The sequence below is a fragment of the Sceloporus occidentalis genome, unplaced genomic scaffold (genome assembly GCF_023333645.1).
Source record: "Sceloporus occidentalis isolate IW3139 unplaced genomic scaffold, rSceOcc1.0.p SCAF_279, whole genome shotgun sequence".
Classification (NCBI taxonomy): domain Eukaryota; kingdom Metazoa; phylum Chordata; class Lepidosauria; order Squamata; family Phrynosomatidae; genus Sceloporus; species Sceloporus occidentalis.
The window spans coordinates 133,845-152,036 of NW_028317259.1; the positions used below are offsets into that span (position 1 = coordinate 133,845).

General features: G+C 45.1%; 1 protein-coding gene across 1 annotated transcript; it reads right to left on the reverse strand.

The window, feature by feature from the left end:
- Positions 1–2,833: 2,833 nt before the first annotated feature.
- LOC149275570 (DNA repair protein XRCC1-like) lies at positions 2,834–7,806 on the reverse strand. Its single transcript, XM_089504557.1, has 17 exons — positions 7,756–7,806; positions 7,520–7,612; positions 6,969–7,076; positions 6,609–6,767; positions 6,375–6,455; positions 6,169–6,283; positions 5,927–6,048; positions 5,655–5,790; positions 5,346–5,574; positions 5,063–5,179; positions 4,762–4,855; positions 4,446–4,623; positions 4,311–4,368; positions 3,714–3,844; positions 3,529–3,619; positions 3,213–3,288; positions 2,834–2,947 (listed from the first exon to the last, which is right to left on the reverse strand). The coding sequence occupies exons 1-17, from the start codon at positions 7,804–7,806 to the stop codon at positions 2,834–2,836; spliced, it is 1,953 nt and encodes a 650-aa protein (XP_089360683.1).
- Positions 7,807–18,192: the final 10,386 nt, after the last annotated feature.

The following is an 18,192-nucleotide window of genomic DNA, read 5'->3' on the forward strand; positions in this document are numbered from 1 at the left end:
CTATAGACTGTATGCTTCTGTATATGACCCTGTCCTGGTGCTACAAAGTCAAAGCTTTACATCACTATCTTATAAGATGAGCTGAAAAGCTCCTCTGTAGGGAAAGAAATACTTTGTTGCGTTTTGCTGTCTTAATTGAGTCGACCAGATTTTTTGTTTCCTTTTGTAATAATTAAGAACCTCTTTTGGTGTCTGTAAAGTTTTCACTATAAACGCGAGGGGTCTGGTTACAAAACCTAAAATATAAATATATCTATCTATTTTCAATTGTGCTTATTTACCGTTAGTGAACTGTTATATATTAATTTAAATACTTCTTTTGTCTTCCATTGACCGAATTCCGAATCTATAGAATTAGCGACACGTTCCTTTTCCGTGATGGGACTGTAAGTTCACAGAAAAATCGCTCTGCTTCTAGGAAACCCACCTACAAGAACCGTCCACCCTCACAGCTCGTTAATACTCCAAGTCCTATTTACCTCGCAGTGTAACAAAGAGACGAAAAAAAACCTGCTAGATATTCAAATAAAATGCTAACGTTTTTACCTTTTCCTCTCAGAATAACCCAAAGGATGCCACATTAATATACTCTCTTCCTACTAGCCGGTTACAGCTGGTCACGAGTCACGCTGCCAGCGTTTTAGCCAAGGGTAAAAAAAACAAATAAAAAGGTAAAAGACTGTGCGTTGCACATTGGAACGGAGAAGAACATAACACGTTGACGGAGGGGACAATTTAAGAGCTCGAGGAGCTTTCAAGCATCCAATCGATGGCTTTAAATTCCGCAGAGACGTGATAGAGAGGAGAGCGCATCTCCATGGAGTAACGTCTACTGAAGACACAAGGCTCTTCTTACCATTGCGTGGCTTTGTCCTCCCACCGAGTAGAACGCTCGTGAACCGAGAAAGATTAAGTACTGTTGGCGTCCCGTTGAGTAGACGCTGCCCGCTGACTCCAGGACTGATCCTCACAGGACAATTCGCGAAAGGACAATAAGGACCTCGGCGCACGCCGACACGGTTTCCCACCGCCGATCTCTTCGCGCTTCGGTACGGACTCTTTGCTGCCGTCGGATTATTGGAACGTCTCGGCGATCTCTTCGGTCAACCTCCCAAGCTATATACTCACCTCCTCCTGCAACTCTTTACTTGGCTGTTTTGTTAAAAATGCCTTCCGTAGGATGCTTTTATTAAAGTAATTCTCCGTGTGATATTACTAACGATGCATTAGCGAGAGAGAATAAATATGTTTGTATAAGTCATTTCGAAACCTCGCTTTCTTCTGTTTTACGGCTGAAGGGGGCATCGGGGAAGTTTCTGATGTCGGCCCTTTGTATTGAGATGAAAAGCAGTACACGGCTGCCGTCTGCTTCTAGATTACCCGGGCCTTCCGAAGAAGGCTGTAAAGCCAGAGGGATAAAGAAGAGATTATTTTATACAGTCAACCTGGTTTTACATATTCTGTATCAAAATATCCTTGTATTTGGTGCGGGCAGCGAATTACCCATTATTACGGCTTTTAATGTTACGGTTAGCAGAATTCATAAATTTACTCCCAAAATGCCATGTTGATGAATAGGTTTCCCATTATTATATATATATATGTCCTGTCCACCAATTGTACAGCGCTACAGAACTTGATGGCGCTATATATTAAACTATAAAAAATATATATATTTAAAATCTCCACCTTCTGACATTCTGCCAATGCATCACACACACATTATATATATAATATATATATATATATATATTAAGCATATTGTAAAAAATACTGTAAAACCAGCCAGAAGACATTTATTTCTGTTCTTCAAAAAAAAGATGTTTTTACAAATTAGAAAAAAAAACGTTTTTGTTTTTTTTTTGCTACATTTCACACGCCTAGCGCACTGATAACTACCATATATGACCCACGTTTGTTACGGTACTTAAGGCGACCCGGCCCCCACACGGCGTAACAGTGCCGCTACTTTTATTTCATCAAACGACCTACAGAACGGGCTTTTCACTACAACAGTGATAATTAGTGTAAAGAGGAACTATTTTACCTGAGCAAAGCCAACATCAAGGCAGACATGTCGATACTTTGGACATGCGCCACCTGCTCCTTAACAATATCCGTAGCCAGATCTCTTCAGACTTAATCCTATTACGCGATGGGCTCGATTCACTAAAGGGAGAGTTGGCAGGAGACTTGTGGTCTCAGCTTCTTGACTTCGCTATACATTATAAAGGTCCATTCCCAGTGATCTTCTGCTGCAAAAAAGGGCTTGGCTGGCCCTGTATAATGAATAGCTATATCGTGATATTTCTTCAGTCTCCTCACCCATTGAACTATACATTATGCAGGGCCACTTTTGTAACAGGCATTCAGGCACCGACATCACCGCACGCGGTGCCTCTCAGGAAACGGACAGACCAAGATACCCGGACTTCTATTATACTAAAAGGGCCAAGCAAAGTCATTTTTGACCCAAGAGTCCGTCTCCCAAAGCAGATCGTTACCGATTCCCCTTTATTTTACGAAGCGCAGTAAAAAAAGGAGTCATATAAAAGGTATTAGTCCGTGGTAATCTCATAAATGTTTAAGAAAAGACCTTTCTTTACAAAATATACATCACGCAGCGGGTGGCCTTGTTTTAAAAAGGAAGAAACACACGGCACCTACATACTACCAGTGAACAAAGCCCGAGGGGTCCTCGAGCGGAGTGCGGGGTGTTTTCAGCAATACAAATCCATCTGTAGTAATCAGAAGACCCCCGGGGCTCCGGAGCTCATTGTACGGAGGGGCCCTTGCAGGTCCATAGTTTCTCCCCCTTTGCTCTTCCGTCTCCTTACTCCTGCGGCACCACCACGTATGGCTGGTGAGGGATGCATTTCTGCCTCTCGTTGCAGTTGTAGATCCAGCGGGGGCGGACGAACGAGAGGTTGGAGTTGTCATTCAGAGCCTGGCAGAGAGAGAGAGAGACGTTAATAGAGCATTCATACGCACACAGCAAAGCGAATGAAAAGAATGAAAGAACATGTCTCTGGAGCTACATATGTTAACACCAGGGAGGTAGAGCATATAGAAAGAGGGTTATATATATATATATATATATATATAAAATCACCGATTCTCGCCAATGGGTCACTAGCACATACTTCTTCTATTTGCATTCATAAAACTAAAAATTAAAGAAAAGACAAACGATAGAACACAATAGGACTCACCTCTTCAAAGCTGTCATCCCATTCCTGACAGGTGATCACATATTGGACCTTTTCATTCATGTATTCCTCCAGCTCCCTGCAGGACAATGATGGGTTAAATAAGCAGGGATTTCCACAGCGATACCGGACCGGTATGCTGCCCACTTTCCACTAGCGGGTTAATTATGCCCAGTTGGCTTTCCCTGGAGGTCTCTGACTAAACAACCATGAGCCAGTCTGCAGCATAGAATACAACTGCAGCCGAAAGCCAAAGTCTTGGCCAGAGGGGTCTCTTACCTCCGGTTAGTACCACCACCCTCTAAAGCCTGGCACCTACCCGTTAAAGGCAGCGATGTATCTCAGCAGCGTCCTGCGCTCCAAAGCAGGGAACTCGCCGTACAAGAAGAAGTGCTTGCCGCTGAACAAATCTGTAAATAAATGGAAGAAAAGGTTTTCGGTTATCCTGTATATCCAGAAATATAGATTCCATCTTTTCTCTACTGTTCTGGGTGTCAAACGCACCGGGTAGCTCAGGGATGGGCAGGTCCACCTCGGCCTCTTCTACGTCCGTGTTCTCGTCCGTGGAACCTGCGTAAGGATCATTGTCTGGTGGCGGGCTCGTCTCCTTCTTCACTCTCTTTTCTGCTTCCACCCTGAGGTCCAGAAGGGAGATGTTAGGAAGTCTTTGCTTCCTCTTAACAGCACCGGTGGTCTTATCAACGATAAAGAAATCCTGACAGACCCACCAGTCGTCTGCTTAGAAGACACAAGTAGGTACAACCAGCATTTCCCTAGAAGTGGTGGCACCGCGTGTCTAATGATCCCGCGAGCATGCACTTGGTGGGATCGGGCAAGCTATATAAGCCCAGACGGAAGCTGTGCCTGTGAATATATTTGAAGATATATTTGAAGGAAAGACTGCCATGGGGTGGAAATCCAGCTCCACCAGTTCTGTGTGAGGTTATGTCTACAAGAGCACCTGGAGCAGGCGACTCCAAACTCAACACAAAATGACAAGAACAAACCCATAAAGAACTCACGCAAGACGTGACCACCTGCTCCTGGGTACGCTAGACACATCCCGCACACACCCCAATATACACACAACTCTACGCTCACCTCTTTAATTCATTGTCGGCGTCACTTCCAGACTCTTGCTTATGACCTCTTCTATCTCCTGAAAACAAATACTAGTCAATGGCACTGAAGACCTAAAGCCCACGCAGGACACAGATAACCTCGTTTCCTAAGAACCTGCGTTTTCTTCATCTGTGCTCCCTCCGTATTCATCCTCTGCTTTAAGCGAGTGGTTTGCTTTGGTCTCCGTGGCTTTGGGCTTCTCGTCCTCGCTGTCCTCCTCCTTTGGCCTCGTTGGGATTGCCTTAGCATGGCTGGGAACGGGTTTCTGGTGGGTTCGGCCAGAATCCGGATTCTAAAACAAAGACAAAGTGAGGCCGGGTGATCATCGTGATGCCAGTATCCCTCGAGGCACACGGTACGAGCCCTAGCCATGCTTATTGTACTCAGGACCTCATTTGTTTTATTACTCTAGATTGTAAGCTCCTCTTACCTTTCTATGTGCAGGGGCTTTGTGTCTAGGCGGCGAATCGTCTTCACTATCATCGTCTTCTTCGCTGCTAGAGTCGGCTGAAGCCATGAGATACCTGCAGAAAAATTAAAATGGTTTATCCCTACGAGACCGAAATATAACCCCCCCCCCCCCGACATATGCGTTTACAGAGATGCTATTATTCTCGTCATTTTAATAATTGCCAAGAAAAGTAAAGGGATCCAAGCGATTTGTTTGCCTATTTCTTAGCTCGCTACCTGAACTTTAAAGCACCCCCCCCCCAAAAAAAAGAGAAACCCACTTTTTATACGGCAAGCGCTGTTGCTTCTTGTAACAGTCCAAGATCCATTCCTTCCGCACAATGATGCCCCCTGCGGCCTTGACCTGGCTGTACTTGGGGGTGTTGGCAAAAGCGCATCTGGGGGAAGAAACACAAGACTGGTTCTCATTCTGCGCCGAGAAGACACGAGGGACGGCATCCTGTCCAGCCTGCGTTCATTAAAAGGCCCTCAAGCCTGGCCAAGGAAGCCATTAGCGGTTTCACGATACATCGTTATAGGGACTCGTGTCTGAACGATACGCACATGAGATGAGTGCTGTCCGGGGTCCAGTCCGGCCGGTACTTGGCTCCCATGTCCAGCGCTTTGTCCCGCAGCTCAGATCTGAAGGGGTTCTGGAACCCGCTGAGCACAAACACTGTGCCCTGCAGGATCTCATTCATCTCCATCGGTTGGGAGGCAGGAGGGGACTTCTTGTGAACAGGTTTCTCTGGGGCCGAAGGCTTCTTCACAGGCGGGGTAGCCGGGGAATCGGCTGGAAAAGGTTAAATTAGAATGAGTTGGTTCATAACGGAGAGCATGTAAGGTGAAAACGCGAGCCTAGTCCCCGCTTACCTTTGATTTTCTTTGGCGGCGGCTGTGATGCGCTCTCTTTGGGCCGAGACGGGGATTCCTTGACCTCGGTTTTCTTGGCAGGAGGGCGGCTTGTAGATTCTTTGCTGAACTCGAACTTTCTCTTGCCGGATGGTTCCTAAGCACAAGTTGACATAATGACTTCATCCGGAACGGAAGGAAGGGACATTCGCCAACATTTACGCAAGAGCTCTTGACCAAGGACAAGTAACCGTAGAAGAGCTTTTCGAAGGACACACGGGTCTCTGCCGTACCTTTTGTGAGTTACTGCTTGAAGGGGTATTATGCGCTTGCTTTTCGCCGGTGGGGCTGGTCTCTGTGGAGCTGCTGCCGCCCTGTAAGGCCACCGACGCGTAGCTTTGCGCGGCCTGCGGGACTGTGAAGCAACAAAGCCACAGGTTGTACACACATATATATATATATATACAGCAGGGGCAGAATCGCCTTAATACCGCTCCACGGCTTCATAGGCACAGCTGTGGTGCCAGAAGATTACCTTTTGGGGACGAGTCTTGAGGTTTTCCAATGCGGCTGAAAAAGAGGCTCCCGGGTCTCATGGATGGCGAGCTCTCCTCCTCTTTAACCTTAAACTGTCCCAACTTTGTCACTTTCTGTAAAGTTTAGTACAACCAAAGTTTAATTAATTTTGTTATTAGGACAGGAGATGTTTGAAACGCCAGACCTGTCTCTCTGGGTACCTACCGGCGAGGAGTCACTGGGAGAAGGCTCATCTTTCTCTGGTGGGGAGTTGAACCGTATAAAGGACAGGCCGTACGTGATGTTCTAAGAGAAACAGAAAACGGCCATAAAACGGCAAAAGGTAATGAAGCCGACCATTACAGTAACTCGCTTCCGACGCCCAAACCAGCTCCACGACGTCTGCTCCCCGCGTGTTTCCGGGGAAGACGGCCCCGGGTCGAAGGACGCGTTACTGACCTTGTTGTAAGGCTGCGTGCACACGATCTTCGCTCGGTCCCACTTCTTCTCCGCCGCTCCCTTCACCAGCTTGTCCGGGCCGAACATCCTCAGTCTGTTGCGGTTTTTCTCGTTCTTGCTTTCGCTGGGAGACATAAACGACGATGTCGCCAGGATCACCTGATGGGCACAGAACCATTTTCGGCATTTAGCCAACCGTTCTCGGACGTGCAAGAAAGTGCAGGGGGGATTTGGTGGGGGTGGGCGCATCGCAAGGGCCGGATAAAATAACCCCTTTCCCTAAAAAGACTCATAACCGTCTACATGCAATCGGCGCCATCCTTAAAAACGTCACCCACACTCAAGAGCCGTACGACGCACCTCGTATTCCTGTTCACTGACTGACGTGGAGCGTCCAACCAGCACCTCCACGAAGGCAGAAGATTCGTTTCCGATGTCGATGCTGTGTACCTGCTCCTCCTTCTCAAACTGCAAGCCAAAGACCCCATCAGTGCATACATTACAAACATCTGTCCACCTGCCCTCTCTGATTTACACCTAGCACCATAGATTAGTGAATATAACCAGTGCCTCCAACCTCCCGTCCGGCCCCCGTCTAGTCACCCGTTCCTCCTGCTGTAAAGACTCAAACCTTAATCGGTCGTTGGTCTCGTCTTAGATTCAGGAGCCGTATGTCTGTCCCACGCATGTTTAATCCCCCTCACTGTATTACCCTCTACCACTTCTACTGGGAGGCCGTTCCAGCACTCCTTCCTCTAAGCCCTGAAACGCTAAAGCCTGAACAAACGGAACCTATCTCGTATTAGCTCATTAGACAACGGCCCAATTATCAACTATTGACTTGGGAAGGAGCCTGCAAGGGGGCTTTAAGGCTCACTGCCCCAGCTACTCGTTCTCTGGACTCCACATACCTGCAAAATGAGAGAAATCTGCTTCTCGCCAACTTGCCGAGATTTCCATTTGTGGAAGGTGTCTCCTTTCAGCAGGTTTTCAGCCGTGTGAGTCTGCGGGGGGCAAATAGACAACCTCAGAAAAACCAGCGACGCACTCCTCACAGACAAAGAATTAAAACCACGTTTAACCGTAATAAACTTCCCGATTTTATTTCAGTCCCTAAATCCCGGTAAAAGCCCATAATAAAGGTTACCGTGTCCGCGCTGCTGCACGACACCACGTGCTTCAGTTTGATCTCAGGCATTGTTTGGGATCAGGTGGCTCCGCTTCCGACACGCAGGCAGCACCGGCGACGTTCCTCTGCTTCACAGATCCAGAAGGAACCAAAGCATGAGCCCTGCGGGGAAAAAAACGAATGGAAGTCACACGAAGGGTCAGCAGATAGCAAGAGGTCAAATAATCCCCGGAGTGCCGAGAATGACGCATTCAGGCCTTGTAGCGGTTATAGAATGTACCCTACTGTTCAAAAGTTTGAAGTTTCCTTGTTTTTGAAAGAAAAGCACATTTTGTTCTTTAAAATAACATGAAATGGATCAGAAATCCAGCGCAGACGGGGTTAATATTGTAAATGACTACTGTAGCTGGAAACGGCTGATTTTAATAGAATATCTTAATAGGCGTACAGAGGCCCTTTATCACTCCCATCACTCCTGTGTTCCAATGGCCCTTCATCACTCCCATCACTCCTGTGTTCCAATGGCCCTTTATCACTCCCATCACTCCTGTGTTCCAATGGCCTTTTATCACTCCCATCACTCCTGCATTCCAGTGGCCCTTTATCACTCCCATCACTCCTGTGTTCCAATGGCCCTTTATCACTCCCATCACTCCCGTGTTCCAATAGCCCTTTATCACTCCCATCACTCCTGTGTTCTAACGGCCCTTTATCACTCCCATCACTCCTGTGTTCCAATGGCCCTTTATCACTCCCATCACTCCTGTGTTCCAATGGCCCTTTATCACTCCCATCACTCCTGTGTTCCAATGGCCCTTTCTCACTCCCATCACTCCTGTGTTCCAACGGCCCTGTATCACTCCCAGCAATAAAAACGTGATCAATATCCCATCAGATAGAAACACAAAATGAGTATTTTAGAATAACGCGATCAATGTGTGGAGGAGTAACGAGAGCCTCTGTGATGTGGTTTGTATCACATGATCTGCCATTTATTGGGGACCCCTGTAGAAAATGTACGTTGCCGAGGGAATTAAACCCAGGGCCGTATGGAGACCATATACACCCATGCAAACATGGGGTCTATTCACTAAACGGTGAGCTGGAACAAGACGTTGTTTTAAGTCCTCAACGCCAGCGACCAGCCGCAGCTGGGAGAATTTCTTTGGCGCCGTATGATATAGAAGCATAGAACCTGCCGGCAGATCGGCCCCGATCTGGCGTTGGTCTCGTCTTAGATTCAGGAGCCGTACCCCTATCCAATGCATATTTAAACCCCCTCGCTGTATTACCCTCTACCACCTCTTCTAGGAAGCGTGTACAACTAAATCTCACTGAACTATACATTATACAGGGCCTGACCAGCCCTTCCTAATGAATAGTGAAGTTAGAGCTAAAAGCATAACTAGCCTATTACCGAATAAATCTCGGTGTATTGGCTGTTTGCATACATGAAGAATACGGTGAATGGAGAGATATACAAACAGAGCTACACCACATCACATGCATTTATTGACAGTATTATGCACATACACGTTGCACTGTGTACACACACTGTAGGCAGGCAGGCAGGCATACACACGCTGTACCGGGTACACACAGTGACCCCTTCATTCACACACGGGAGCCCTGCCAGCTGTACACACGCAACGTGGCCATTGTGTACTCACACACCGCACTAATCCGGCTACTGGATACACAATCGGTTCCCGGGAAGATGCCGCGCACGAACCTCCCGCCCCGGAAGTGATCCCTGCACTGCCTGTAGCGTACACACAGGCCGTGCAGAACCACTTCCGCTTGGCGGCCATCTTGGTACACCCCGAGCTACGGCGTAAGTCTGCCATGTTTGTACGCCCATAGATACCGCGTGTATGTGAAGGTACTTTCTGTCAGCTTTGTACACCCTCAGGATGGAACTTTCTAGAGTCGACTATTGTCAACTGACGTTGGTATTAAAGAAATGTCGGCCCAGCACATCATATAAAGGCCGGAAAGGCTGCCAACTATTCGTCAAAATATATTTATAGGCCACTTATAGGCCTACAGGGTCTCCTTGGTGTCTACACATTTGAATGATTGTTTTATGGGGCTGACTTATTGTATGCTCCATGATGTCACCCTTCTAATCGTCCCTCAATTTCTAAGAAACAATTCCTAAGAAACAATTCCTGGTGGCTTTGGATGCCAGTAATCAGGGCTATGAAGAAAATTGTGTGTGTATTTTTTGCACAGACTTTTCAAATATTGGGCATTTTAGATCAAAGGCGAAGAAAATCCTTTAGAAGGCAACCTCTGGTACCAGCGTAGAGGTTCCTGGGAGCAGGGAAGGCGATCACTCACGTATGGCCCACCAGTACCACCCAAGGGTTGAGCCCCAGGGATCAAGTGGCCGCCAGTGAGTGAAAACGGGTGCAGAGTCCAAAGGGTTAATCCAGAAGGCCTATCAGTACACAAAGCTGAGATAAGGGGTGCCAGAGACACGCGTAGTCCAGAAAAAACAAGCACAGGTTCGCTACACAGAAGGAACACCAACAATAATCGCCAAGCGAGTTCAGGAGGAACAGCTAAGCATCGTATAGACTGAGCAGCTGGCTTTTATTTTCAAATTTGGGCCTTCTGAGGACATTATTCCTGCACACCGGCACCTCCTGAGAAGCAGGCATCGACAGTGCAGGGTAACCAAGACCCGTTGCCACGGTGACCATAACCCGCGCCATTTCTATACACCCGTGCCTCCCGAGAAGCCAGCATCGACTGTGCAGGGTAACCGGGAAACTTCGCCATGGGGATCATAACCGACACCATTTCTTTACACCCGTGCCTCCTGAGAAGCTGGCATCAGCGGTGCGGGGTAACCAGGACCCGTCGCCATGGCCACCATAACCAACACCATTCTCACACAGCCATCCCTCTTGAGAAGCCAGCATCGGCTGTGCAGGGTAACCAGGACACCTCGCCATGGCGACCGTAACCAACACCATTCTTGCACAGCCAACCCCTCCTGATAAGCCGGCATCGGCTGTGCAAGAGAATTGGAATGCGGAGATGAGGAAGGCAAGCAGCGGAAGACAGCGGTGGTGAGTGTGACAATAACCTTGCTTACCTTTATATTCACACACATTTTCATGGACGGTTGTAAAGGTGGCTGTAACATGACTGTCCAACACAACGAAAGTCATGATAGTGTCACTATATTCACCATGTGTGACAAGTCACACCCAACCACTTTACATGTTGCCATCACACATCAGCGCCACGTGTACCAGATGTATGTATTGTCTATGTGCGCTGGCAGCTTTAGCAAAATTAGGCCATTGGGACGGTAGGCGATTGTCACGTATGTAATTTTAACATGAATTCTGAGAGCACGTAGATTGTCCCTTACGCGTAGTCATCAACTATCAATCTGTTCCGCTTGTATGTTTGTTCTCAACAGGCACACACGATTTATATGTTAGCATGTACATATGAGTATACTTATATGTAAAAAAACAAAAACAAAGGTGTCATGGCTTATACTGTACATTCCGATATTTTTTTAAATAAGATCTTGAAGCACAATGCCTTGATGGAATTATAACCACAGACAACCGTCTTTGTATGTCTATTTATGTAGCACCGGTAGATTCCGTAGCGCCATTACACTACGGGACAGTGAAAATATAATAACTGTAACATTAGCAACATTCAATTTGACAATGTCCTGCTCTCGTGAGCCTCTTTTAGGAGGCTAGCGAAATCTTTTGGCTTCATGACTGAGGACCGTATGGCTTACCAACGACAGTAGACCCAAGTTTTGTACATGCCTCGACCCTCGCGTAGAAAAAGCTTATTGGCGCCATGTAAACCCATAAATAATAATGCCGAGGCTGACGGGAGCTCTTGGAGTTGGTGGGACAGTTCCTACACACGGACTTGGTGTAAAGTTCTCCCAATGTTCTTCTCGTTCGTCTACCTGGCTTTTATGTCAATTTAATGGAACCTAAAAGATAATGAAAATCATCCGATTGGCTCAGTTAAGTATCATTTTACATCAACGGGACATTTGCTTGCTTGTCCTCTTCTCCCAGATGTTCTAAGCATGGAAGGACTTCAGGACACCTACCTTCTGCCCTTTGGCCCCAGATGTCTACGATACACACTTTAACCACAGATCACCAATTCAACATGACCTCCGTGCGATAAAAACTCTTAAAGCTCAATTCTTTTTCATTAAAAACTTTTATTTTATTAACTTTAAATTCCCAGTGGAGGCCACCAAAAAAAAAAAGAGAGAGAACGCACACACTTGCAGGAAAAAGTCGAAAAGATACACAAATTTGGAATATAAGGTTTGCTTTTTTTTGTAAATGGAGCAAAGCTAAACGTCGCATTTCGCACGCGTGAGCCCCGTGAGCGCCTATGGCCCATGAGAAAATAAAAAACATCGATAAATAAATAAATACAGACTTTGGCGTAGATGCTGCAGGTTTTTGTGACCCGGACGGTGTCCGCTCTTTGGGGTCTTGGTATCTTGAAAGAGTGAGCGGAGGTTTTCGGTATTAAAATATTGACCCTCCGCTGAGTATGATGAAAACAATGTTTTGCTTTTAAAGACACGTATGTGCCTTGCATGTCACAAGCATTACGTTGATATGTTCTCAGCCATGCTTTGCTTGGCACACACCATATAGTAAATACATTTTCCCAGTACTGTTTATAAGAGATACATTGTGTTCTTCTGCTTGTGTTGTGTGTGTATATATATATATATATATATATATAGGAATACATTATTTGCACATACATAACATGATTGTAAATGGGATTGCACATTTAATTAGATCTACATGTTGCCGTAAATATACAGTGTATGAACATGCATTGCCCTGCTCGTATAATGCATGTGGGGTAAACCTTGCTTCGCAATGCCTTGAAGACCACCCAGAAGGTTCCTTCTGAATATTCACCCCCCCCACCTCTCCCCGATCTCCGCAATCAGCTCTTAGGAGAGGAGTTTTAGAAATAGGAGGCCAGAAACTCCCGGGAAGAGCAGGTTGGAGATAATGGAGCCACGGCTGCAGACCACGGACTTGGGGATGAGCTTTTCTCCCAAAAGAAGGGCCTCTTTCTTCGCCTCACACATGTCTTCAGTAGCGCAGCCTTTCATTGTGTGGGTCACGTTATTGTTGTTAGCTGGAAAAGGGAAGAAAAATGTTGAATTGCTTAACATTACTTCAGAAGTACCGGTCCTTGGATAGGATAACTAGAGGGCCGAGAATTTTACTCCACAGGTCACCTAAAGTCATAACACGTAAGTAATAAAAAGTATTAATACGACTATCGGCTTGTGAAAATAATGCCAGCTCTATATGACACTTATATATATATTCACCCCTTGTTACTATGGGTCCGAAGCTCTAACTGAGATCATTAAGGGTGCCCATACGTACAGATATGGCCACCTTGCATGCACTGTAGGTTTGGCAGTGGCCATGGGCCACCTGAAAATTCTCACTAGAATAGAAAATGAGTTCATTGTGGATTTTACTCAGAAATAAGTGTAGCTTCCTAGAATTGGGCAAGCTCTAGTATAACCTGGAACAATTGTCATCTCAAAATAAAAAGGAAATGTCGGGAAGACCCAGGAATGTCCCGTGTCGCAAAGTAGACAATATGAAGACGTTACCTTCCATCTTGACGTAACTGTATGTTATACATTTATTTTCCTCTCCCAAGCACTGGATGGGCATGGTCTTTTTGCACTCTTCACTCTTCTCATCGCAGTAAGGACAGGTGACAGAGTTCTTCTCTCTCTTTTCATAAACTGGGACAAGAATTTCAAACGAGATTCACCAATAATGTTAATTCATTTCTCGTGGCCAAGGTTGTGGTCAGCGGATGTTCCTCTCAAGGAGGACTCGGTGGGTGTTTGCATTATGTTCCTCAACATGTTTCCAACCATGTGCTATAAGGTATGTTCTACGGAATACCTCTGATAGAAACTGTTGTTTTGTTAACGCCTAAAATTATATGCTCACTGACCTTGGCACAAGTGGGATAGATGTATCACTAGGAAATTCTGATACGGTCATCTACTTTGATATAACGTTATTGTATCGTTTTACTGTAACGATTTATGGTTTATTTGTGAACCTTTTTAGAATTAAAATGACCACATCAGGATTTCACCCCGGGTAAAAGTAAACCTAAATACCCCTAAATAACCCCTAAAGAATGAAGCTGTATTAGTCAAAGACAAGATAGGGGTTTTTTAGTCAGGGGTGATCATTTTTATTGGGCAAACCTAGAAAATAAAACATAGAGACACAAAAGCTTTCAGGGCCACAGAGGTGCCTCCTCCAGGGTCTGTACCATGGGCTTTAGTGATGAAAGCATCTGACATCATTAGTTAGGTATAATGCAGGTATGATGTAGGAGCTGAGGTTTACCCTTGGTTACGTATAGTAAATGCAATGACATCAAATCTTATTCCTGACTTACAAACGAGTCTTTATAAGCATAATTCCTATGTCATATCAACATACCATCAACGATGGTATCAGACATAAGGCTATTGTCTATTCATGGTTTTTGTGTTCTCTGTGTTTCTGGACCAATATTCTTGGATACGGACAGAGTGCATCCATATTGATTCTGACCGGTCAATGCACAGGTCCACCTATGCCCCACCAGGATCTCCATATCTTTTTTTTGAGATATCGTTCCATCTCCACATTCCACTCACTACCCATATATATCTAGATATATATCTAGCAAAGCCTGTTGACGCAGAGAAGAAGAAGATACTCACGGTTTATCGCATCAGGGGTGCATTCTGACCTGTTACAACACTTGCTGGACCTGTAATGACTGGTGTAATTGAAAGTCATGCGGGACGTCTGATTGCAGTGCTTATCAACTGCGCAGGATCTGACAAATTGCTTGAGTTTTCCGCTTTCTGAAGAGAAAGAAGGCTTTGTCGTTTTGGTGGCAAGAGGAGTCATTGACAATATCTTGTTTCTTATAGAATAACAATATCCTACACTAAAAGTAATGTAAAACATGTCAAATAAGATTGATGATTTTTTTCCCTTGAAGGCATAGGACAAATTATCCCAAAAATATCATTTATAATCCCCAGAATATAACCAGCCTACTGATTTCATGGAGGGGCGTGGACCTAGCAGAGCAAAATGGCTGCACACATGCAAGCACATAGATGATGAAAATGAGGGAAAAATAATTAAAATTTCAACTTAAATTCAGCATATTCTTGATGTACCTGATGTGCAAGTGGCTAAATATTTTTTTTTGTACATTATGATTTTCTTTTAATTATTAAGCACAAATGAGATGCTGAAGCATGAAATCCAATCAGAATGATGTTGCCACGTAGAAAAATCGGCATATTGTGTTTCGTCTCGATTTTTTACGCATTTACCGTCCTATACAGAGTAGTTAAGATATGAAATGCGGGGACTTACGTAAGCTACTCTCGGTATAAATGGAGATGCAATGGTCCTCTCCTGCGGGGCAGGCTTTCTTGGTTCCTGTGCAGCTGTTCCCCGTCGTACTGGTGCAGTGGATACATTCCAGAGAGAAGGCTGAGGAGACAAACTGATTCATTTGAGCTGAAATGGGATTTTTTTTTTTTTGGAAGATTGTTTTGTTCGGGATTCATTTAAAAATCCTTAAATTTAGAACAAGGTTAAATAGGCCTGATGCCAACGCTTTCACTCATGGCTGCACCTGCCCAGTCCGATAATATCTGTAACAGTGAAATAAATGCATGATAAAAACTGGGACCACATCGCCGAGCTTTCCAGGACAGTTCCTTAAAATCTGGGGCCGTTCCAGTTAAAGTAGGACAGACAGGACTCTTAGCGCTTAGGAAATGTATGTCATCACTTCAGAAGGATTCTAGTGATCCTTTGCTGCCGGTCCTGACCTTCACAACATATATTTCTTATTCTGTTGTTCATTACCAGCCCTAACTTACTGATCTACTCTCTGACTTGGTCCTGTGCCTTACTTAGACCTGGACTTTCACCTAGACTATTATTCAATGATATGCCAGCTTTACCTACAAACCATCTCTCTCCATGCGGTGCTTCTATCCCTAGCCTACAGACCAGCTCTTCTGTGGGAGCAATTCTTTTTGATATAACGTGTCATTCCCCTCTTCCCTCTGAGAACCTAGTACAACGTTCTATTAAGTGTCTCACTTTTCGTGACATGATGCTGCAGCTTCCAGGTGGATGGAAAAATTCTACACTCATATGACCTAGTTTCGGCCGGATCAGGTGTCTCTGAGTCTATTTTAGGATAATGAGAAGCAATGGCCCATCCAACAACCACCTGGGAACCATGACATTGAAAACAACTTAAAGGTGTTAGCATCCACGAATCAAGGCATGCAACGTGGCGCTTGCTTTCCTCCACTTATTACTGAACTAGTTAGGCGAGGTTGGGTAGGGGTGAACTGGTTATTAAAGCTGATCCTATCGCTGGAACTTCCAGAAATAAACTTTGATCTGTGCAAGATTGTTACATCTGGACAGAGATAATGTCTAATATCAGACATTCATTACCATCAGTACCATGCAAGGTGGCATTGTGAGAAGATCATCAAAGCAAATTCCTTGACCCAAAAAGATAAGCGTTCACCAGAACACAAAATGTGGTACGATTCCCGAGATGTTAAATGGAACGCACACAGAACCGCAAGCTCAATGACATCGGCAGAGACAGAAGACCCACACAATGTGCAAGTTTGAGAAGAACAAAGATGTCTATTTTTTTTTTTCTTTATCAACCAAACTTAGTGTGACAAAAGTGGTTCATAAATCAGGTTATGGCAGCCACAAAGGGTAATCTTGAGAAACAAATGAAAGTCTTTGGTCCACAAAAGTAGTTTTTATCGTGGTTGAGGAAAGATTAGAAGCTTTGATAGACGCTCGATAGACGCTCCCCCTGCATACAGTAACATATTCCACACCTCGATGTAGGTGAGGTGGTCTGGTTACCCATCTGTAAGAGCTGCGTCTTTTCAGTGTTGTACTTAAATATTCGGAAAATATCTTTGTTCTAAGCTATTCATTCAACCATTCTCTTGGTTGGCTTAGAGTTCCAGGAATTGTCACCTACAGCAACTAGAGCTCCATAATCTAACTAACCCAAGTTTATGGTTGTTTTTGGTAAATGTCTATAGTGTCTATTCATCAAAGATGGAGTTTATAGGCGTGTTCAACATTTCAACTGCCTGATATTACTATCCATTATCAAAGACAAACCCAAGCAAGTTCTCCTGGAAGAGGGGCTAAGTTGGCCCTCCATAATGCTTCCTGTAGGAGATCTTATTTATAAGGTCCTATTAAAAGGCCAGCTCGGCCCATGTCGTAGGAGAACCTCATTGGAGTTGGTCCTCCATACTGAAGAGATGTTTGCCCTCTTTACTGAATAGACCCCAAGTTGTATCTGTATTGAGGTTTGGATTGGGTGGGGTCTGTACTTTGTTCTATTTTCCGTAAGGTGGGTGAGACGGCGAAAAAAAAAAACCCCACGGTCTTAACAAAGCCAAAAGTAATTGGAACCATAAAATATCTGGCAGTAATTGGATTTCTTTCAGGAAGTCAATTAGACCGCGTGATTCACAGATCTGCAGTAACGTTCTGGGCTAATTTTGCCAGCGGATACATTTCTTATAGCTGTGATGTCATCTCCTTATCATTGGGCATCCATTAGATGTGTCCTACCCGCAGCTTTCGGCAACTGGTTTCCCCCATCTGAATTTGGGGTCTGTTAGACCCGTTCTGCGGGACATTCTACACTTGGAATGTCTATGGAATTTTTTATGGCCGTTCTGAATTTTTAACTTAGATGATCCACCCGGACCCCCAAACATTACAAGATTTAGGGTTGATCATAAAACCGAACGACTGAACCATTGCTTGGTTTACATGAACTCTTGGGAAGAGATCTCCAAATTGGAAACCAAATTTCTACAGTCGCCCCCCACCTTTGCGTCGATAAAGCCGTATGTTACGTTTCTTGATGATGTCGCACGCATTTCTTGAGTTTTTTCCCCCATCAAATTGTATCTTATCTCACTGTGAACCAGGATATATATTTTTGTATTCTTGCTCCCCCACCCGCCCTTAGCACGAGTCTATTGCCAACACGTGTCTGTCTCATAGGTCTGAGCTGTCTGACACCCAGAAACAAGATACTGAGCATGTTCAACGTGCGTCACAGCTAGACATACACACACAGAGCCCCTCGAAGACCTGCGCAGACACAAAACTTGCAAACGCACACAGGTCTCGCATGCAGATGTTTATTCTTGTAGACACGCAGTCAGCTCGATCAACGATAAACACCGACCCACGCAAAATTCACAGCACCTTACATGTTCTGTGTTCTAGAATGCAGGCAAGCAGACGATTGTATCAGACATACACAGGCAGGCGA

Coding starts and splice junctions, on each gene's coding strand:
- LOC149275570 (XM_089504557.1), bottom strand. CDS start 7,806: ATGCCTGAGATCAAACTGAAGCACGTGGTGTCGTGCAGCAGCGCGGAC. Junction 4,856..5,062: donor CAGCGCTTGCCGTATAAAAA/GTGGGTTTCTCT, acceptor ATTTTTCTGCAG/GTATCTCATGGCTTCAGCCG. Junction 4,624..4,761: donor AAGCCCCTGCACATAGAAAG/GTAAGAGGAGCT, acceptor TCTTTGTTTTAG/AATCCGGATTCTGGCCGAAC.